General features: G+C 37.7%; 1 protein-coding gene across 2 annotated transcripts in view; it reads right to left on the bottom strand.

Moving 5' to 3' along the window:
• Positions 1-18,430, bottom strand: part of OLA1 (Obg like ATPase 1) — a 95,015-nt gene that overhangs the window by 5,424 nt on the left and 71,161 nt on the right. For both annotated transcript variants that reach the window (XM_058190383.1, XM_058190392.1), the window contains exons 8-10: positions 2,822-2,962; positions 2,027-2,123; positions 2-124 (exon numbers count right to left, since the gene is read on the bottom strand). In XM_058190383.1, coding sequence (XP_058046366.1) covers positions 2-124; positions 2,027-2,123; positions 2,822-2,962 — 361 coding nt within the window. The remainder of the gene's footprint in view (position 1; positions 125-2,026; positions 2,124-2,821; positions 2,963-18,430) is intronic.

Genomic DNA, 18,430 nt, shown 5'->3' with positions numbered 1-18,430 from the left:
CCTTGACAGCCACTTCTGAGCCTCCTTCTTTAAAATCTTCAAATTTCATTACTTCAGCCATAATGAATCCCTTTTCAAAATCAGTGTGAATCTTTCCAGCTGCCTGAGGAGCCTTGGTCCCTTTCTGTCAAACCAAGAGAAAATTAACTGTGTTTAGGAAAATTGATTGTACAACAGAGATGTCTATGTTGTGCAATGTTTTCAATATCCTCTAAAACTTAGTTTCAATCAGTTAAAAGGTCAAGAAATGAAATGATTAATTTTTAATACTGGGTCATTAATGGACATTTTTACACAAAATAAGAAAGTATTAAAGAAAGCCTGCTTATTTTATTCAAACACATACCAACAACTGTATTGATTTTGGACATAGTGTATTTGAACAGAAATCTAATCTTCACAGTACAAAGAAATAAGCAAACCCAATAACTTTTAAAACAGGTTTAGTCTTGGGTAAATTTTTTATAATTTCTCTGGAATTCAATAAAAATAACATGACCTACTATAAATCCCACAAACAGGTATATACATATAGTATGTACAAACAAATGCATGTTTGAAAGACATTAAATTGCATCTTTACAAAACAATGCAACAACCATAAACAATCCACAATCACTTATATACATGCAAATGATTCAGACACATATTTAAATGATGAAGAATGCATTACAATCGCTTCGTGGACTGATCTGCAGGAGCCTCTATTCTCTGCACACAGTGTCACGGAAAGGAATTTGAGAAATAAGGGTGACCTAAAGGCTGCTTAACAAACCATGTTAAAGTGCTAAGAAGTCTGACATTGCAAAGCACAGTTTTTATAATAAAAGATGTATTGGGTTAATATGGCTACCCACTGATGCTTCTCTGACTAAATATCTCAGCACATTAAATCAAAGATACTTACAATCCGTCTTAAGATAAACCAGCTTTCAGATTTCTAGGGAGGGAAAGAACCTGCTCCTGAGCGCAGAAAGATCTTTGAAGTCACTATTCTGAGCTCAGCCCAAGTGTGATAGGAAACTAAACCATACTTTCAAAAATTCAGAATACTGTTGAAGGGGCTAGGCATCTGTAGCGTTATTTTAAAACGAAGCTGACTGACTGAAGATTGCATAGACCGAGATCAATTATTCTGAGACGATATAAAAGCAGTGCCAATAATACCTTCTGTAGCTAAAATAATTGAAGCAAGAACAGATTAAGAGAGAAAATGTTGTGTTTGCTACCTTGAAAGAATTGATACGGTTTCATTATAGTCTGCACGGTCATTGTCATTACATGCTTCTGGAAAAAAAAAACCATTCGCTTCTATATTAAAATATATTTACATTAAAAAGCGAACCATTATACAGCTCAGCTTTTACAGTCCACTGGGAATAAATTAGCTACTCTGACTGTAATCAGTCTACATCAAAATAGTTTTTAGGCATATGCAGGGACTGGTTATAGTGCACAAAACCAAACCATTGAAATAAACTACTCCTAAACATTCAAGTCCATATATATATATATATATGTATATTGTGAAAGAAAAAAAAGCAGAATCACATGCCTGTAAGGAGCATAATCATGTAATATTGCTTTTATTGCTGAAAATGTAGTCCAAGCAAAGGAAAAGGGGTGGGGGGAGGAGAGAAAAGATCCTCCTGCAACCCAAACAAACTTAGCAAATACAAAATGAAAAGCAACATCAATTTCATTGCGGACAAACCCAGTCACACAGATTAAGCAAGTACAATACTGGTATGTCTTATCTCTGACCACAGGAGGAGGGTAGACAGATTCTACAGGATGAAGAAATTCAGACTATGTAATAGGCAGAATCAATTGTTACCTGCCTCAATCAATGCAGCTCCACTTTCACTGTTCAGCAGCTCACAAATAATTAAAGTTATCCTGGACAAAAACCCTCATCTGTAATGACTAGCTAACCGCCACCATGACAAACTTCAAAGTCAGTGATATCAATCTGAATTCAATAGTGTGGAACTGGGTAGAGCTGATGAATAAGTATGAATCTTACCCTGATGGTCCATGCACGCACTTCGTCGGGGCCTGCAGTGAAAAAGTATTCTAGCTGGAGTGCTGCATAGCCAGCCTTAATGATCTTTGGTAAAGCACTAAAAGAAAATGAAACAAGGCTGTTCAACTTATACACAAGAGGAGAGGGGGGAAAAAGAGACCTTGAATGTCTCAGGCATAGTCCCGTTTTTTTGGGGAGGGAATATTGCTGAACCTTCCTTCTCATTAGTACTTGTATGCATATTGGTAATTGCAAGAGGCTCTTCTGGGAAAGAGAGTGTATGAAATGCAAGCCCAGGAATCGTGGGCTGGTGTGGCTTGTAATCTTGGAAAATGCAGAAAGGATTATTTCAGATTCCACAAGGGTTCTTTTTCAGGAACCCTTACGTTTTGAGATCACCGTTTTTTGACCAACTTAAAATATTCAAATAACCCACTGCTGCTTCTCAGAGGATGCAACTGCAACAATTAAAAAAACCAGCATTTTCCTTTTCAGCCTCCTTCTGGCGGAGGATGACCATAGAATTGGGCGATCATTTCTTTGGGAAAAATATATATATATATATACAACTAATATCTATGTTATAATTAAAACACTGTACTGAGATGACAGATGACAGTTAAAAACTTAATTTCAAATAAATCTTTTCACTCTGTCTCATGGTAAAGAAAGGAGAAGATTCCCTCTTTATAATGGTAATTACTCTGTCATTTATTATTCTATCAGCGCAAGCAATTAAATTACTGCAAGGAAATAGTTGATAATAAAGTGTAGGGAAAATGAATGCTAATTAACCTTTGTGTCATGTTCTCTTCCAGATACTTCTGCTTCTCTTCAGCACTCATTTCTTGCAACTTGAGTTCCAAGGCCCCACTAAAAGGAATGACCAAGGCACCTGGGTCTTGCTTGTCCACCCACTCTTTAATTTTTATCAACCTGCAGACAAAAAAAGGGCACAACATTATCTTGTAGTGCATGCATGACTGTACCACATTCATTATGATCAGGTAGGCATACATATTCATAAGACTTGCACGGTTTTATGATGCCATTTTTTTGTGTATTGCTTTCCAAGGTCAAGGCATTAACAGTCAGCAATTGCTTCAGGTGTACTCCATTAATATTTTACCGTTATCTTGCTTTTATTCTCGCACATTATAAACTGTGTGAAACATGAATAGATTTTTAAATGGGCTTAAAATTAGGCTGGGGTTTAAAATGAACACACATTAGAGAAGCCAGTGTGAAATACACTCGGGAGAGTTTTCAAACTTTGGTTTTCTTTCTTTTATCCAAGTGAAACTTTTCTAACTACTATACTCATTGGGGGAGGAAGACCCATTCAGGCCACTTTTGATCAATTGTCTGTTTATTATTTTATCAGCCACAAATCAGAAACAGAGAAACAGTAAGAATTAACTGGTGCATTATCAAACAAATTAACATTTGCATTCTGTCACATTATACAGTTGCTAACAAATTCCAGGTCACGTGATTCTCCTACAATTTCCTGCCCATCTATTTATTTCCACCTAGCAAATTTAAATTTATTCTCTTTAAAGAATACCATATTTTTCGGAGTATAAGATGAACCGGAGTTTTTGGGGAGGAAAATAAGAAAAAAAGCTGTTTGGCAGTGGATTGGCCTCCCAGAATACCTCCAATCAGTTGTTCTCAGAGGTGAATTTTAACAACAGGTTCCTTGGTTGTGAGCTCTGTACCTTGCTTTTTTTTGTGCCTCTGAAACTCTGTTTCAGAAAAAACTTTTTTCTGCCTCTGAAAGCCTCCGAAACAGCTTCAGGAAAAAAAGCCTCGGAAGCTCTGTTTGGGGCTTCTTTTCTGAAGCTCTGTTTGAGAAGCTGGGCGGGGCTACATTCAGAGTATAAGATGCACCCAGATTTTTATTTTTATCCTCTTTTTGGGGGGGAGAAAGGTGCGTCTTATACTCTGAAAAATACGGTACTTCCAAAACAGTCCCATGCGTCAAAGAATTATTCCCAAACATTCTCATTTTAGCAATTTTTAAGTAACAAGAGCACATACACTATTTTTTGTAGTGAGCATTTCTGACAAAGTTAGACTTGACAAACTTTCTTGTAAAGTTATGTTTAGAGCTTGCAACAAAATGTTGCAGTGCATGAACTACCTACCCAGGATCCAACAAGCTAATAATAACCTCCTCCAAGTTATTCTCTTCCATTTTGTCACTCTGGGGCTACTAAATCTGGGCTGCAAAAATCTAGACAACCAATACATAAATTAAGCCCTATTTGCTGTCACCTGGTGATAGTTCATATGTTTGCCACATATGGCAGGTTTTCTCCACCTTCATGTTTCTATTGTCCTTTTTAACAATTAAGTACATAGCTACTTGCTTTTGAACATATTCAGCCCATCCTGGGCTGATTTAGGGAGGATTTTTTTCATATGCTACATCTGACGTAACATCTCCCTCTGGCTGGCTACGGAAGGTTCCGCAACATGAGAATGAGTAAACAGGAATATTTTAAAGAAGGATTAGTAAACAGGAGTATTTTAAAGGAATAGCGTATGTCTACATTTTTTGCAAAATCTTTTCAAACATCAAAATATACTTTTCTACGGTTATGTTCTTATATGACAAGAGTAAACAAAAATAGTCAAGATTAGCACATTAAGACATACATAGAAAAATAACTATTCAGAAACATATTTGTGTACAATTTTTGTTTACTAGTACTACAGGGGGTCAAGAGTTTTAAAAAGATTTTTAAAAATGCTGGCACTCAATTAATCTTCTTAGACACACTTCGTTCTTCTCCAAATAAAGACATCCAATATGAAAACCCAGTTATAAACAGTCCATAGTTATAAACAGAGGGTTAGCTCATTGCCGGATTATCTTTATCTATGTCCAATAGTGAAAATTGAATCTGTTGACTATATATTTCTGTTGCATTATTTATTTATCTTGGGCTAGGGACTTAATTAAGCCGAGAATATTTCATTGGTAATACACAGTTCTGCTTAAGAACTGTTAAGTTTATACAGTAGTAATTTGGTACCAAACTGCTTTGAAACTCCTCAAATTTGGTAGTCAATGCATTTTGATGCAAAAATTTTGTCCCAGTACTCATAATTTGTTTGGGACTCAATGCAAAAGCTAGAACTTGTCAGTGGCAGCTGCCTTGTGATTCACTATATTATTTCATATGGGAAAAATTTGTTTGGTATTCATTGTTCTGGAACCAATTAACGATGAGTACGGAGGTACCACAGTACATAAACCTTATACTAGAACAAGTCAATATAGATGAAACATTCTGACTTCTCGTAAACAGACATTTTGTCATGGGTCACACTTCCCATGCTGTCCATTGTTTTGGCACACCCATTAAATCATTTCAAAAATTCAAATATGTTAATAGCCCAGGAAGATATTACCCACGATTATAGTAAGGTAAAGTACAATAACCTTTATTGTCATTTTTTTAAAACTGTGAGCATACTGGCACACATTAAAAATGAAATTCTGTTGCCTGCTCTCAAAACAAAGCAATGAAAGTTGATGGCTAGAACATTTTAAGAATATTTATCGACAAATGAGTGCCTGCACCATTTGTGGTAATCTGGATAAGAGCTTTGGACAACAGGTAAATCTTACCAGGAAACAAGAATCAGTACCAGCTTTGTAAGACTGGTGGTCACCTAATGGTAAAAGGGAGAATTCGGATCCTGTTGCCCTTACTAACTAATATTATGCTGTGGTGGCGGAGACAATTTGACCTAAATTTGTTCAGTAGTCAGGATCTAGCACTGTGCATACTTAAGTTAGCACTGATCAGGAAGTAACCGAAGTAACCATTTCTGTTTCTTCTTCACATTGTGTGATTACCACAGCTCAAGATGCTATTGCAAACAATTTACTGGGTGATTTTACAGTCATTACATTATGCACAAAGTGCTATAGCTTTTGTTTGCGACACTGTGAAAAATAGCTATTTGTTCATCATATACTGGTTGAACTCTACAGGATTCACAACAGAGAAGAATATGGCAAATCACAACATACGTTGCATTTTCAAACACAGAACACTCGCTATTCAAAGTCCAATCTATGTTTAACTGAAATGCAACTGTAACCAAGTCCTTTCTGCATGCTGCACATTGATTTGAGCTCATCATCACCCTCGCACAGCCCTAAGATACTGTGGGGCTTCTGGTCATCCTGAAAAGCTAAGTCAATTCACTCTACAAATTAATCAACCAAGCTCCCAAACCAGAGGAAATCCTGCAACTGTACAAGGCTTCCTTTGGAATAAGGAGGGAGGGGGCCGGGCAAGCCAGCAGCTGAATGGAAAGAACTCCACTTACACTTGGGATCTATGAACGATACAAAACTGCGAGCCATATGTAATATATGAATTTAAGGTGTGTGGTATTTCAATACTTAGACCTTTCATTTTGCGGTTTTCAGACTATGGCTAAAGCTATTTTGGCAATAGGAATTGAAACTTTGGTGTGCAATTCTTTAAATAATCAATGCAAACGTCAAAATAAATGAAACCACAAGTTCATCAACTCTCATTTGTCAAAGAGAATAGCAGGGGATCAGAGCTATTATGAGATTAATTGTACGCCCGCTGAGTAGGGTTTAGAGACCAAGAATACAAAAAAGTTCTTTCAGGAGTTTTCCGTTTCATGGTTTCACAAGTTGTGAATGCTGTGCAAAAACGTCAAACCATGTGTCCCATTTTGATGTTCTTTGTGCCATATCCCACCCCTGCAAAAAGCACACAGTTGCTACAATTATTTTAATTTATGTATATATACAGTTAGTAGATGATAACACTAATTTGATATTTAAGAGTCTCAAAAGATATAGTCTCTTACATGCCATAGAAAGTGGCGTAGCCCTTTTCTCTCCAGCCACATTATCTCTACATCTCAGAATCTGTGCATCACAAGATAAAGTTATTGTGCCTTCTCTTGGAAATGTATAGAGAAACCTGTTGTTCCTCAAGGGTGTTACAGACAGCTGGAAAATACCTTGCACTCTGGGGCCCTAGAGAGTACATACTGCTCACTACTCCAGAGAAGATGTTCCAGGCTAGTTTTAAATAGATATGCCAGCAGTAATTCTGAATGTATGGTTTGGTTCCCATCCTTGTAAATGTTTAGGGGATTTTCATAGAAAAGGACAGCTGCAAAGTTTTCTGTTACAGACTCATCTCCTCACCAAAACATAAGGAACATGTTAGAAAGAAAACTGAAAGTTTCCACTCTGATGAACAAAGGGATGAAATGGCTCTAAGTGGGAAAATGGTTCCATTGCTGAAATTCCTGTAACCCCACTCCTTTCTATAAGAACTTTGTATTTAAAGGATTAATTTTGGTTTTAGATGGCCGCCAAAAAGCCCGACTGTGACGTAGCATAGTAGAGGTCTGTTTCATGGAACTGCTCCACACATGAGGGGGGTGAATTTCAACTCGAGTTACCAGACTTCTTCTGAAAAAAATCTCTTAAAATCGATGCAACTATTTTAGCTGTAACTAAAAGCAAACACTTAATACACACACACACACATACACACACAAACACAAAACTAGGATAGCAAGCTAGACTGTATCTAAAACAAAGTGCAAAGCAATTAAACAAATACCTAAAAACAAAAACAGTTTTAGAATATTTCTAAAAATCCAGTGCAGGTTTTTTTTGTTTTTCTAAAAGAGAGGGGGAAAAAACAACCGGTCACCATAAGTAAAACCAAGAATGCTGTGAAACAAGATAAGAAATAATTACTTTGGCTAAAACACCAATTCCGAATAATAATAGTGCCACACTCATTTTTAGAGCTTTCCTGTTGAGTCCTTAGAGAGATTATTTGCATTCCTCAGGTATTCTATTGTACAATTCAGATGAATAAAGACTTACAAATCATTCCTCCACTGCCAGTGAGAGACTTTGATCCAGTGAATACACTATTGTACTTTAACTATAATTGGCAAAAAAACCTGACAGTATGTAGAGCATCACAAGCTTAATAACAAAGGGGAATATCTCAGAGTGTTGACAGATGATCTTCATAATGCAGAAGCAGAGCTGGTACATTTAAGCAGTAAATGAGCATGGAGGTCTAAAGGTCTCTGAAGTGACTGACATCAGACCTGCCAGTGGCTAAGTACACAACTAGGGTACCACATCATCCCTTTAAAGGCAGGTTCTATGCTTGCCTGTCTCACTTCTTGACTTTCAATATGATTTCGGTAGCACAAATTACTCCATTTCCATAATACCAATATAAAATCAAGTAAAGAAACAGAATTCAGGATGGAAACTTGATTTCTAATTAACTGTTGTTCTCTGCAGAACAGGCTACATCTAAAAATATGTAGATACCAATACCATTCACAATAACGCCCAAAACACTAACTAAACTGGCCTAAGCAAGATAGGTAACTGAGTGGTCATTTATGCATATCTAATTATCGTTGCAGTTTGACATGTTTTTTTTTTAATTTATGCAAACTGCCCAATAGCAGAGGCTACCTGGGTGATTCATAACAAGACACACTAAAAATACAATCTTAAAGGAATAAAAATCAAATTTAAATAACATAAAATGCAAAATAAAAGCAGAACATCACCAGGTTCTGACCAATTCTGGAGAACCGGTAGCAGAAATTTTGAGTAGTTCGGAGAACCAGTAAATACCACCTGACTGGCCCCGCTCCCATCTATTCTCTGCCTCCTGAGTCCCAGCTGATCGGGAGGAAATGGGGATTTTGCAGTAACTTTCCCCTGCAGTGGGGAGGGAATGGGGATTTTACAGTATCCTTCTCCTGCCATGCCCACCAAGCCATGCAACGCTCACCAAGCCACGCCCACAGAACCAGTAGTAAAAAAATTTGAATCCCACCACTGTAGCAGTAGCATGTTGGTCATTCACAAACGTAGAATTAAAATACAATTAAAAGTCAATTCCTTAGGAGAACTCCTTTAACTCTAAGGATATCTTAATGTTGCCCTTGCTCAGTCTATCCAATGATCTTCCATAAAACTCCTTATGAAAAATACAGCTTTGGTTCAGAGAGGGAAAAAAAAACTAATCTAAAGGGCCTCTAAAGCTGAACTGGGAGTGGAGCGAGGGAGGGGAAGACAGAGAAAGGGAGGGACAGGGAGGGGGTAGCTTATGTAGTGAAGCATTACTTGTCTTACAGTCTAGCACTTGTAGAATTCATCTATTGTATTCATTAAAATGAATCCTTGCATTTTTGCATTTGACGTATTTAGCAGCTCTTATCCAAAACAATGCTCATGCCAACCATATGGTCATTTCATCTTCAAGTACACTTCAGTGTCCTTGGTGGTCACTTTTTCACAAATATCCCTTCTCTTCCAGCACCACAATGGTTTGGGTTTAAGCACTCTTCCTATTGGGCTCTTTTTTTTAACGTATGGATTTAGCAGTCTTCTAAAAAGAGCCGTAATCAATCCTATACTGCAAAGAAGGTCAATTTAAATTAGAAAAAAAAAAGAACTTGATTCTGAAAACTGTGTATTGATAGTCTTGCCATCATAGGATATTATTTCAGCTTTCCCAGAGTTTAATATGGGAATTTTTAAAATAGTTTTATTACTTTTGAGGACACTGCAGGAATGCTACGACTCCTGACTGACTGAGCTAAACTCCCCCCCTCCCCAAGACCTCTCTCATGCATTGAGCAGTGCCCTATGGTCACTTACGCCTTCTTGAAGGTAGCATGGCACTCTATTCTGTCTATGGCAGCACTTACAGCCATAATGTTATTAAGTTAACCAATCGCAATTGCATTAATTCCAGAGGTCTGCTGTACTGTACCGATTTCTTGTCTTCTGTGGGCTGCGCCCATGAGGTCTGAATTAAAGCCCTTGGTTTCGCATTGTCAGCACACCGCTTGGTTACATAGCGCTTGTCAAGGATGGTGCTTTTTTGCCATCAGTGAGGCCTTTAGAGACTTTTTTCTTCATTCTTTTGCTTCGTTCGCTTGATAGGAGCCTATGCCACCATTCCAACCAATTGTCTAAGCTTTTCCTACCCTTCCATGTCCTGTTCTACATGAGGAAGAGTAAATAAGTAACTGATTTCTTCTTGGTGGGCTATGCTTTGGCAGGCAGCCATGGCAACACAGCCATGGCAGTCCACCAATTCCTTTCTCTATCTTGCCGTATATTAACAGGATACCTCTATTTAAAAAACCCGAGCACCCTCTTTCCCATTATTTATGGCAACAATTCCAGAGGGAAAAATCTACCCTAAAAATCTGTTCCTGAAGAGCATATTGCTAGAAATAATACTGGATTCCACTATAAAAAGATGATAAACTCCAGTGCTGGCTGACTTAACATTTAAAGGAAAGATGCTCTGACTTAGTGGATCCCACAGGATCAGGGGTCGGGGTTCCCAACCTTTTCTATAGCCCGCACTCCTAGAACTCGCACCCCTTAACAAAAATAAATAATTATATGCATATAATTATGCATATACACTATAATTTTGAAACTTCTAAACCGTTTTCGCACCCCCTGGAATACTGTCTTGCTCTCCTAGGAGGTGTGAGCACCCCTGGTTGGGAACCCCTGCACTAAGCCAAAGAAATATTTCAAATGTATACAGTGAGGAGCTATGCAACATGAGGACATCTTTTGGTTCAGCTTAACCTTGTTTGGAGTTGAGCCAAAACATTTATTTTATTCCTTTGATATACAAAATACGAGAAAAAGCATCGAAGACAAATAAGGGAAATGGGAAGGAAACAAGAAACACAGCATGTTACGAACAAGAAATCATTACGCCTAATTCCTAAACACATCATTAAACTTTACCTTTACGCGATAATATTGATCCATCTTTCCATCACAACAATAGAAAGCCCGTAAATAGAAAGCAAGCATACAGTGACAATCCAAGAGTGCAAATATGGGGGTCACGCTCACACTGTTTTTCCAACATTGTTTTTTCTTTATGTTTAACCCCGTATTAGATGGCTCCATAATTTTGTATTACACTGACAGATTCCACAGTTTTGGTATATAATTCAAAGCATATTCATTCAGTACATATTAACCAAATATGGATATTAAAATATTAAAATAAAATTAGTGGCATAGGCAACTAACTTTTAAAATACTGGCACAGGGTAATGTTATAGAAGTAAGTGTCTCTTCATAGATGATCCAGAACATTCACCTACAGACTACGGCTAAATTTAATAATCTCTCCAAAAGTCCTGTGTGTGGATTTCATGGTTTCCCCCACTCCTGTACGCACTCAAAGATATATTTATTACTTTATCTAATGGCAAACCTAGGTATCTTTCACAGCAGAAGACAATCTGATTATGAAAAAAGATCCGGTCCATCCTCTTCTAATGAAAACTCTTGGATTTCTAAGATCTCCTAGGCTGATCTAAAGGACCACCCATTTTCTCATTAACTTTTTGAATTTAGGAAAATGGCTGAAATATATTTGTTCCTGTTCTGCTGCAGGAAACTTCTGTTGGATCAAAGCAGTAGTGGGTTGCTACCGGTTCTCCCCAGTTCGCAAGAACCGGTAGTAAACATTTTGAGTAGTTTGGAGAACCGGTAGTAAAAATTCTGCCTGGCCCTGCCCCCAATCTATTGCTGCCTCCCGACTCCTAGCTGATTGGCTAGAAGGAAAAAATCAAGACTCACTTGTCGAAGAAGAGAAAAAAAAACAAAGACACCGTCCCTTTAAATTGAGAAGCCAAGAAGGCTCCCAACTGATCAGCTGGCTTCTCAGCCAGGAGCTTGGCAAAGAAGAAGGTGGGGGGGGGGAAACGCTGTCGTTTTAAATTGACAGAGCTGGAAGCTCCTTTCTGGGTCAGCTGAACAACAAATTGGATAAGAGGAGGAATTCTTATATGGTACAATGTTTTTGAAGTTTTGGGGTTTGTGCAACATGGGCTTTGTGTTTCTAAAAAGGTTTGGGTGATTTCCATTGTGAAGTATCCTGTCTTGAATGAGTTTTCTGCCTGCTTGTAAATGGAGCCAAACTTCCGGCTTCCACTTTCTATGATCTCTGCTTACAAAGTTTCCTTATGCAGCTGGCAGGAATGTGGAATTCCAGGCAGGTTCCTTGCTAGCAGCTTGATTATTGATATTTTATTTGGGAAATGAAGAGGGGGGAGTTTGATTCCTTCCCAGAACAGATTAGTGGGGTGGGGAGGAAATAGGGATTTTGGAGTAACCTTCCCCTGGAGTGGGGAGGGAATGGAGATTTTAGGCTTGCTGTCAAACATCAGCCATAATACTAATGATTGTTTTGAACAATATGCAGGCTGTATTACATGAATGGCTATTTTATATGTGAAATTATGACTGAAACCTATATAGGTTCACACTGTCAGGAAGTTTCTTCTTAGTTTTACGTTGCTTTTCTCTTTGTTGAGTTTCCATCCATTGCTTCTTGTTTTGCCTTCTGGTGCTTTGGAAAATACTCCCCCCCCCTTCTTTCTAGCAGCCCCTTAAAAGACTGTTGCCTATCACACTCTTAAGCAAAGCATGTGACCCATTTCCACCTTTCAGTGGTCCATGAAAGTGCATCTATAGCAGAGGTCTCTAACCTTGGCCACTTTTTAAGACAACAAAGCTGGCTGAGGAATTCTGGGAGTTGAAGTCCATAAGTCTTAAAGTGGCCAAGTTTGGAGACCCCTGATCTATAGTATGTAGATAATAAAGTTGAAAAAAGGTGAACAACATTTTTGCAGAACTATAGATACGTTGAGGCTGGGTGTGAGGCTGGGTGTGAGGAATGGCTGGGAGGGGAGGGGCCAGGCGAGGTACCCCTTGACATGAGAGACATTGAGTTGGCCACGTCTACCCAGTCATATGATCATCAAACCACACCCACTGTCACATGACCATCAAGCCACGCCCACAAAATAAGCCATGCCCACAGAACCGGTAGTAAAAAATTTAGAACCCACCCCTGGATCAAAGGGCATTATACCACTCAGATACTTCAAAATAGCTGATATTTTCTGATTTTAAATCATAGGAAATATTTCAAAATGTCAAACCTTTCTGAGCCAATGGAGCATGTTCTAGGCTAGGGAATATATTGCAAGCAGATACAATAACATGGATGCCATGACTTGTTTATCCACAAAACGTTTGCCATGATGGGTGTAGTCAGTCACAAAATACTCATTAATAGGAGAAAATATTCCACACACTCTTTCAAATCCTCCAGAAAACTGGCTACCACTCTAATTTACTTTTATATTATTGTTTTTTTTGGGTGAGATGAACATGGCTGCAGCTGTCCTTTTTGAAGAAATCTACAGGTATTTTTGGAAACAAAGATTTTATAGGCTGGTGATTGTGTTGCTGAATGCCCAATCTTATTTATTGAAAATGCAGATACTTAATTTTTAAAAATGTAAGATGGGCCTCAGGCGAGGGGTATTAGGGCCCACTGGTGTCCACAGGTAGTTATTTTGCTAAAAACTGAACCTTAATATCTAAATACACTGCTCAAAAAAATAAAGGCAACTCTTAAACCACACAACGTACATAATTCAATATTGTCTAAGGGAAAATGAAGTATTTTAAGATTATACATCAAAACGTTTCTCAAAAGCATAAGGGGAAAGGTACTGTAATAACATTAGTTCAAGACTAGGGTACAAGCAGAAGCTTTGTAATAGGGTCTTTTTCCTCGCATAAGCAAATGCTCTTCATAAAAAAATTGCAGAGTGCAATATCTTGCACAACTTTCATTAGGAAAGTCTTTATACTAAGAATCAATCCACCTTGGATCTTTATGTCTCTCCAGTATGGAAATAAAACTCTGCATTCAAATTTTACTCCACATACAGGAGAGATGAAAAGCTTATTACCTATTGAAATACTTTATTTTAGGAATGAATGGGATGTTTGTGTAGGAGGAAGGAGGAATTAAGCAACGGCAGAAATGTGTAGGAAGTCTTTTATTTCAGAAAATTAAAGTTGTTTAGCAGTACTTTCATGTGAAGCTCAGAACTGTGACTCTTACCCTACACAATCTGGAATGAATCTGTAATTCCATAACTGCCATTCAGTATGCCACCAAATCTTCTATAAAGTGGGCCTGTAGAAACATTCTGGATCTCTTGACAAAGGATGATGTATAAAGGGTTTTCTCAAAATTTAAGAACTGTTCTATCTGAACATTAATGTGGATCTGTTTATGTAAACATGTCAATGTCAGAAGATGACAGAAAGCAACCACTTTTCAAAAGTTAGACCAAATTGTATTTTAGCATTAAAAACCACATTCTGATTAGAGACTGTTGCCAATCTAAAGTGGGATTTGTTCAATTCAAAACTGACATTTAAAAAAAATTAAATATCTGGCATTCCTAATCTTGCTTTAAGATGTTGTCATGAAAGAATAACAATTTCAGGGAGAGGGAGGGAGGGAGGAAGGAAGGAAGGAAGGAGGAGGGAGGAAAAGAAAAGAAAAAAAGATGAACAATAGAAAAGAAAAAATATACTAAAGTCGCTAGATGTTGCCATCTATGGAGTGTGTGTGTGTGTGTGTGTGTGTGTGTGTGTGTGTGTCCATAGGAATGTTTTTGAAAGAAAATTGGAGGATGACATGCAACATATTTTGGAGAGGGCTATCATTCCTCTGGAAGAGCAGATTCATCATGCATTGAGGTCCTGAATGTATTTTAGGATATATCTCCATAATGAGATAGGTGGCAAATAAATTTAGTCAACAAATCAATAAATCAAATAAATAAATAAACAACCAAAATGCTGAGAACAAATGGGGTGTCCCAATCAACTGAATAGCTATTAAAGCTGTTGCCATTAAAAAAGAAAGAAAAAGGGCTTGAGTATAGAAGAAAGAAAACAGAAAGCATGTATGTTATTTTTAAGATAATTTGGAAGAACTATCATAAAGTCATTAATGTACAGGTTGAAGAAGCAGGAGATTCTGCATGTATACATAGGAAATGCATTCAATTTATTTCAGTGGCCTTACATTCTTCAGTTTAGTCAATACACAATTAAAAATCTTGTCTGTTATAAACTTTTGTTGGAGCTCTTTAAACTGAATGATTAGCAGAAATAATGACCCTGTCAGACTTAATCACATTAAAATGTAGTTAACATCATTTAATTTTTTCCACTTAATATGCGAAAATTTCCAGTAGATTTGCAGTGAAGGCCATTGAAATTCCATTAGAACAAGAATAAAAATTTCAGGCATCATTTATTCAGAGAAAGAATAAAGGTCTTGATTGAAAACTGCTGAATCTTTCTATTAGAGAAACTAGAAAACATTGCATTGAATTGAACCTTTAGTTTTAGAAGTCCGGGGGTTACGTTCAGCAGGATAGACCGATAAACTTTAACTAATTTTAGAAAAGATATGTCAGTTTTATACACTGCAGTATATGGTTTTCTACTTACTGAAAAATGCCAAGTAGAGCAATCCTATGGAAAATAGAATGAGTATTATAGGGTATTATTTTATTTTTATTGTTGCTGATAAGAGTTTTCCTATACATACCTATTTAGAAGTAAGCCTCATTAACACAACTTAATGTGAGTGTGAGCTTGGTTATATCCTGCACAATGTCAGAAAGACATTTGATCTTTGGTCCTACCATGATTTTTGTACTAATGACATCCAGACTGGGCTTGGGAAATATAAACTCCTCTGAGTGAAGCTTGACTTTTGCATGAATGAGTCCATGTAGCTTTTCTTGGCAACAATATGGAAGTGGTTTGTGCCACTGGTTTTCACCAAGATTTTGTTTTACTTCCCTGGAATTTTCTGATGGTCCTTATCCAATTACTAATTATACCTGATGCTCTTTAGTTTACTTAGCCCAGAGAAAACCATCTTGGTTTGCTGATGTAGAATGTCTCAAAAACTGGTGGGGACTAAATACGACTTAATCCCAGCTTGTTTCCAAGCTCAGTTGGGGGTTTTTTTTGGGGGGGGGGTCTTTGTTTTTAAGTCTCAAAATATTTCTAATGTACACTTCCCTTAGCACAGTTGCTTTTTTTCATATGTGAAATATTTAGAAAGAAGGGGAAAGAGAGAGAGAAATGGGGGAGAAACACTTTAAACACTATAGAGCAGGGGTCTCCAACCTTGGTCGCTTTAAGACTTGTGGACTTCAACTCCCAGAGTTGAATTCTCCCAGAGTTGAATTCTGGGGGTTGAAGTCCACAAGTCTTAAAACGACCAAGGTTGGAGACCCCTGCTATAGAGAATAAATAGTGATAAATATCCAAAAGAACAAGAACTTTCCTAGTGAATAAAAATCTGATTTTAAAATCAAAGGCTGATTTTGTTTTAGTGTCCATTTCGTAACCATCACTTCCATAGCTTTTAATGCTTTTTTTCTGTTTTCTTCTCCTTTTCTTCCCCCTTTCCTTTGCAGTCACACACAGTTTCTCTCTTCCTTCCCAAACATTGTTCCAAATATCCTATATCCTATATACCAGCACTCAATTCTACCTCTTTTTGTTTTTGATTGCTACTTAGCATGAATGACATGCTATTCAACAGTAGACCCATATGGCTATCTTGGCCATCCTAATCACTGAAATCCATCTGGATCTGAAGTGTTGCCCATATTCATCATCTTTCCTGAAGAATGTTCAAATATCTATAATGGTACAGATACCCCAGAAACTCTTCTTCAGTAGATATATCTCCTTCTTTTATGCAGGGGAAACCCTTCCATTAACCAGGCATTGATAATATCTGTTAAGCGTTTCAATCGGTGTTACCACCGGTTCGCTTCATGCGCGTGCTCCACACAAGTGCAGTGTATTACGGAACAGCTGAGAGGTGGCAATCCGCTCTGCCATGCCTTTCAGCTGGGTTAAAAATGACCGAATGTAAAATATGTACAATACAGGGGCGGGCGGGAGGGCCAAGCTAACAGTCAGAGCGAACCAGTTTGCTCTCAACTCACCATCGCTGCTACCTGTTTGCCCGAACTGAACTGAAAAGAAACCCACCACTGTCATATATGTATCTAAGAAGTCAGCCAGATCTATCTGGACTGGATCTTTCTATCACCTCTCATTCTAAAACTTCTAAAAGTGAAGAAATGATAACAAGTCATGAGACTTCTCCAATTTCAGAATATCTATCTGATATTCCAAATAAAACACCATATTTGCTTCTTTAAAATTACCTTTTCCTTCCTCTGGGTCACTGCTTCCAAAGAGACCATGTAAGATAACATTTTTGTCACTGCCCATTCCCTTGGCTATTCCAGAGATATCAGGCTCTCTCTGTTAGGTTTTCCAAAAGCCATGAAAATCAGATTTTTCATAGATCCTTCGGGGTTCAATTTAAATTTCTTCTCTCAAATGTTTAGTTGGTATAAGGCACCGTCTATGATATTGCTACATAAGTATTATCATCCAGGTTTATAAATAGTCCATCCATACATTCTAAAGCACTTAATCTCATAATTTAAGTACTGCATACAGTATGTAATTCATTTGGGACCTGAATCAACTTGACTTAAAGTATATGATCTTGCAATACAATTTATAAAGTGTCATCACCTTGGTTTCCCCACCCCCTTTACATTCTTGGGGTTTTTTGTAATCAAACTCCATCCTTTTAATTCTTTTTCATTCCAGCTTTAATTTTATAGTTATATATTTCTGAGACAGTTTTAAACAAAAAGCACTGAAGACCTGGATCCCGCTCCCCTCCAAGGGTAAGATGAGGCAGGCTACAAGATTTAACAATGAGCTGTTAAAAGAAGCTTAACTTTGGTGCCAGATTTTTAATGTTTATGGCTTTAATATCTGTGTTTCCCCAAAAATATGAACTGGTCTTATTTTCTTTTTGGCCCCAAAATAAGCATCAGGTCTTATTTTCGGAGGGTGTCTTACCCGCTTACCTTAGGACCACCGCAGCCCCGACACCTGTCACACCACTGCCTGACTTCTTCTGCGGCCAGATGCTGCGTGGCTCATTGCACCAGTGCTGCCGCTCACAGGATACCGCGAGGCTCATCACACCAGTGGCACTGCTTGCGGCAGGAGGATGCATGGTGAGTTGTGCAGTTGCATGTGTGACCGGCAACAGTGGGGGGATAAGTCTCGCACCGGCATGACAAGCCTTGCAGCCTTCTGCACCTTTGTAGATTGCAGAAAAACTCCCCAGAATAGACAGTAGTGTTTGTTCTGCAGCTTGCCAATTTTGCATTAAAAAAACAACTTTAAGATTACTTAAGAAACAGTAAATCAAATTTAGCAGAAATTTTTGCAAGCACCAGTGATGATGTATATGAGCACTAATCTGTCTATCACCACCTCAAAATTACTAGAATTATTCTAGAACATTTTCAGAATTAGCCCAATATTATGATCAATGACATCCAAAA

Source organism: Ahaetulla prasina, chromosome 1 (assembly GCF_028640845.1).
Source record: "Ahaetulla prasina isolate Xishuangbanna chromosome 1, ASM2864084v1, whole genome shotgun sequence".
In the NCBI taxonomy this organism is placed as follows: Eukaryota; Metazoa; Chordata; class Lepidosauria; order Squamata; family Colubridae; genus Ahaetulla; species Ahaetulla prasina.
This window is presented reverse-complemented; position numbering and strand designations above follow the sequence as displayed.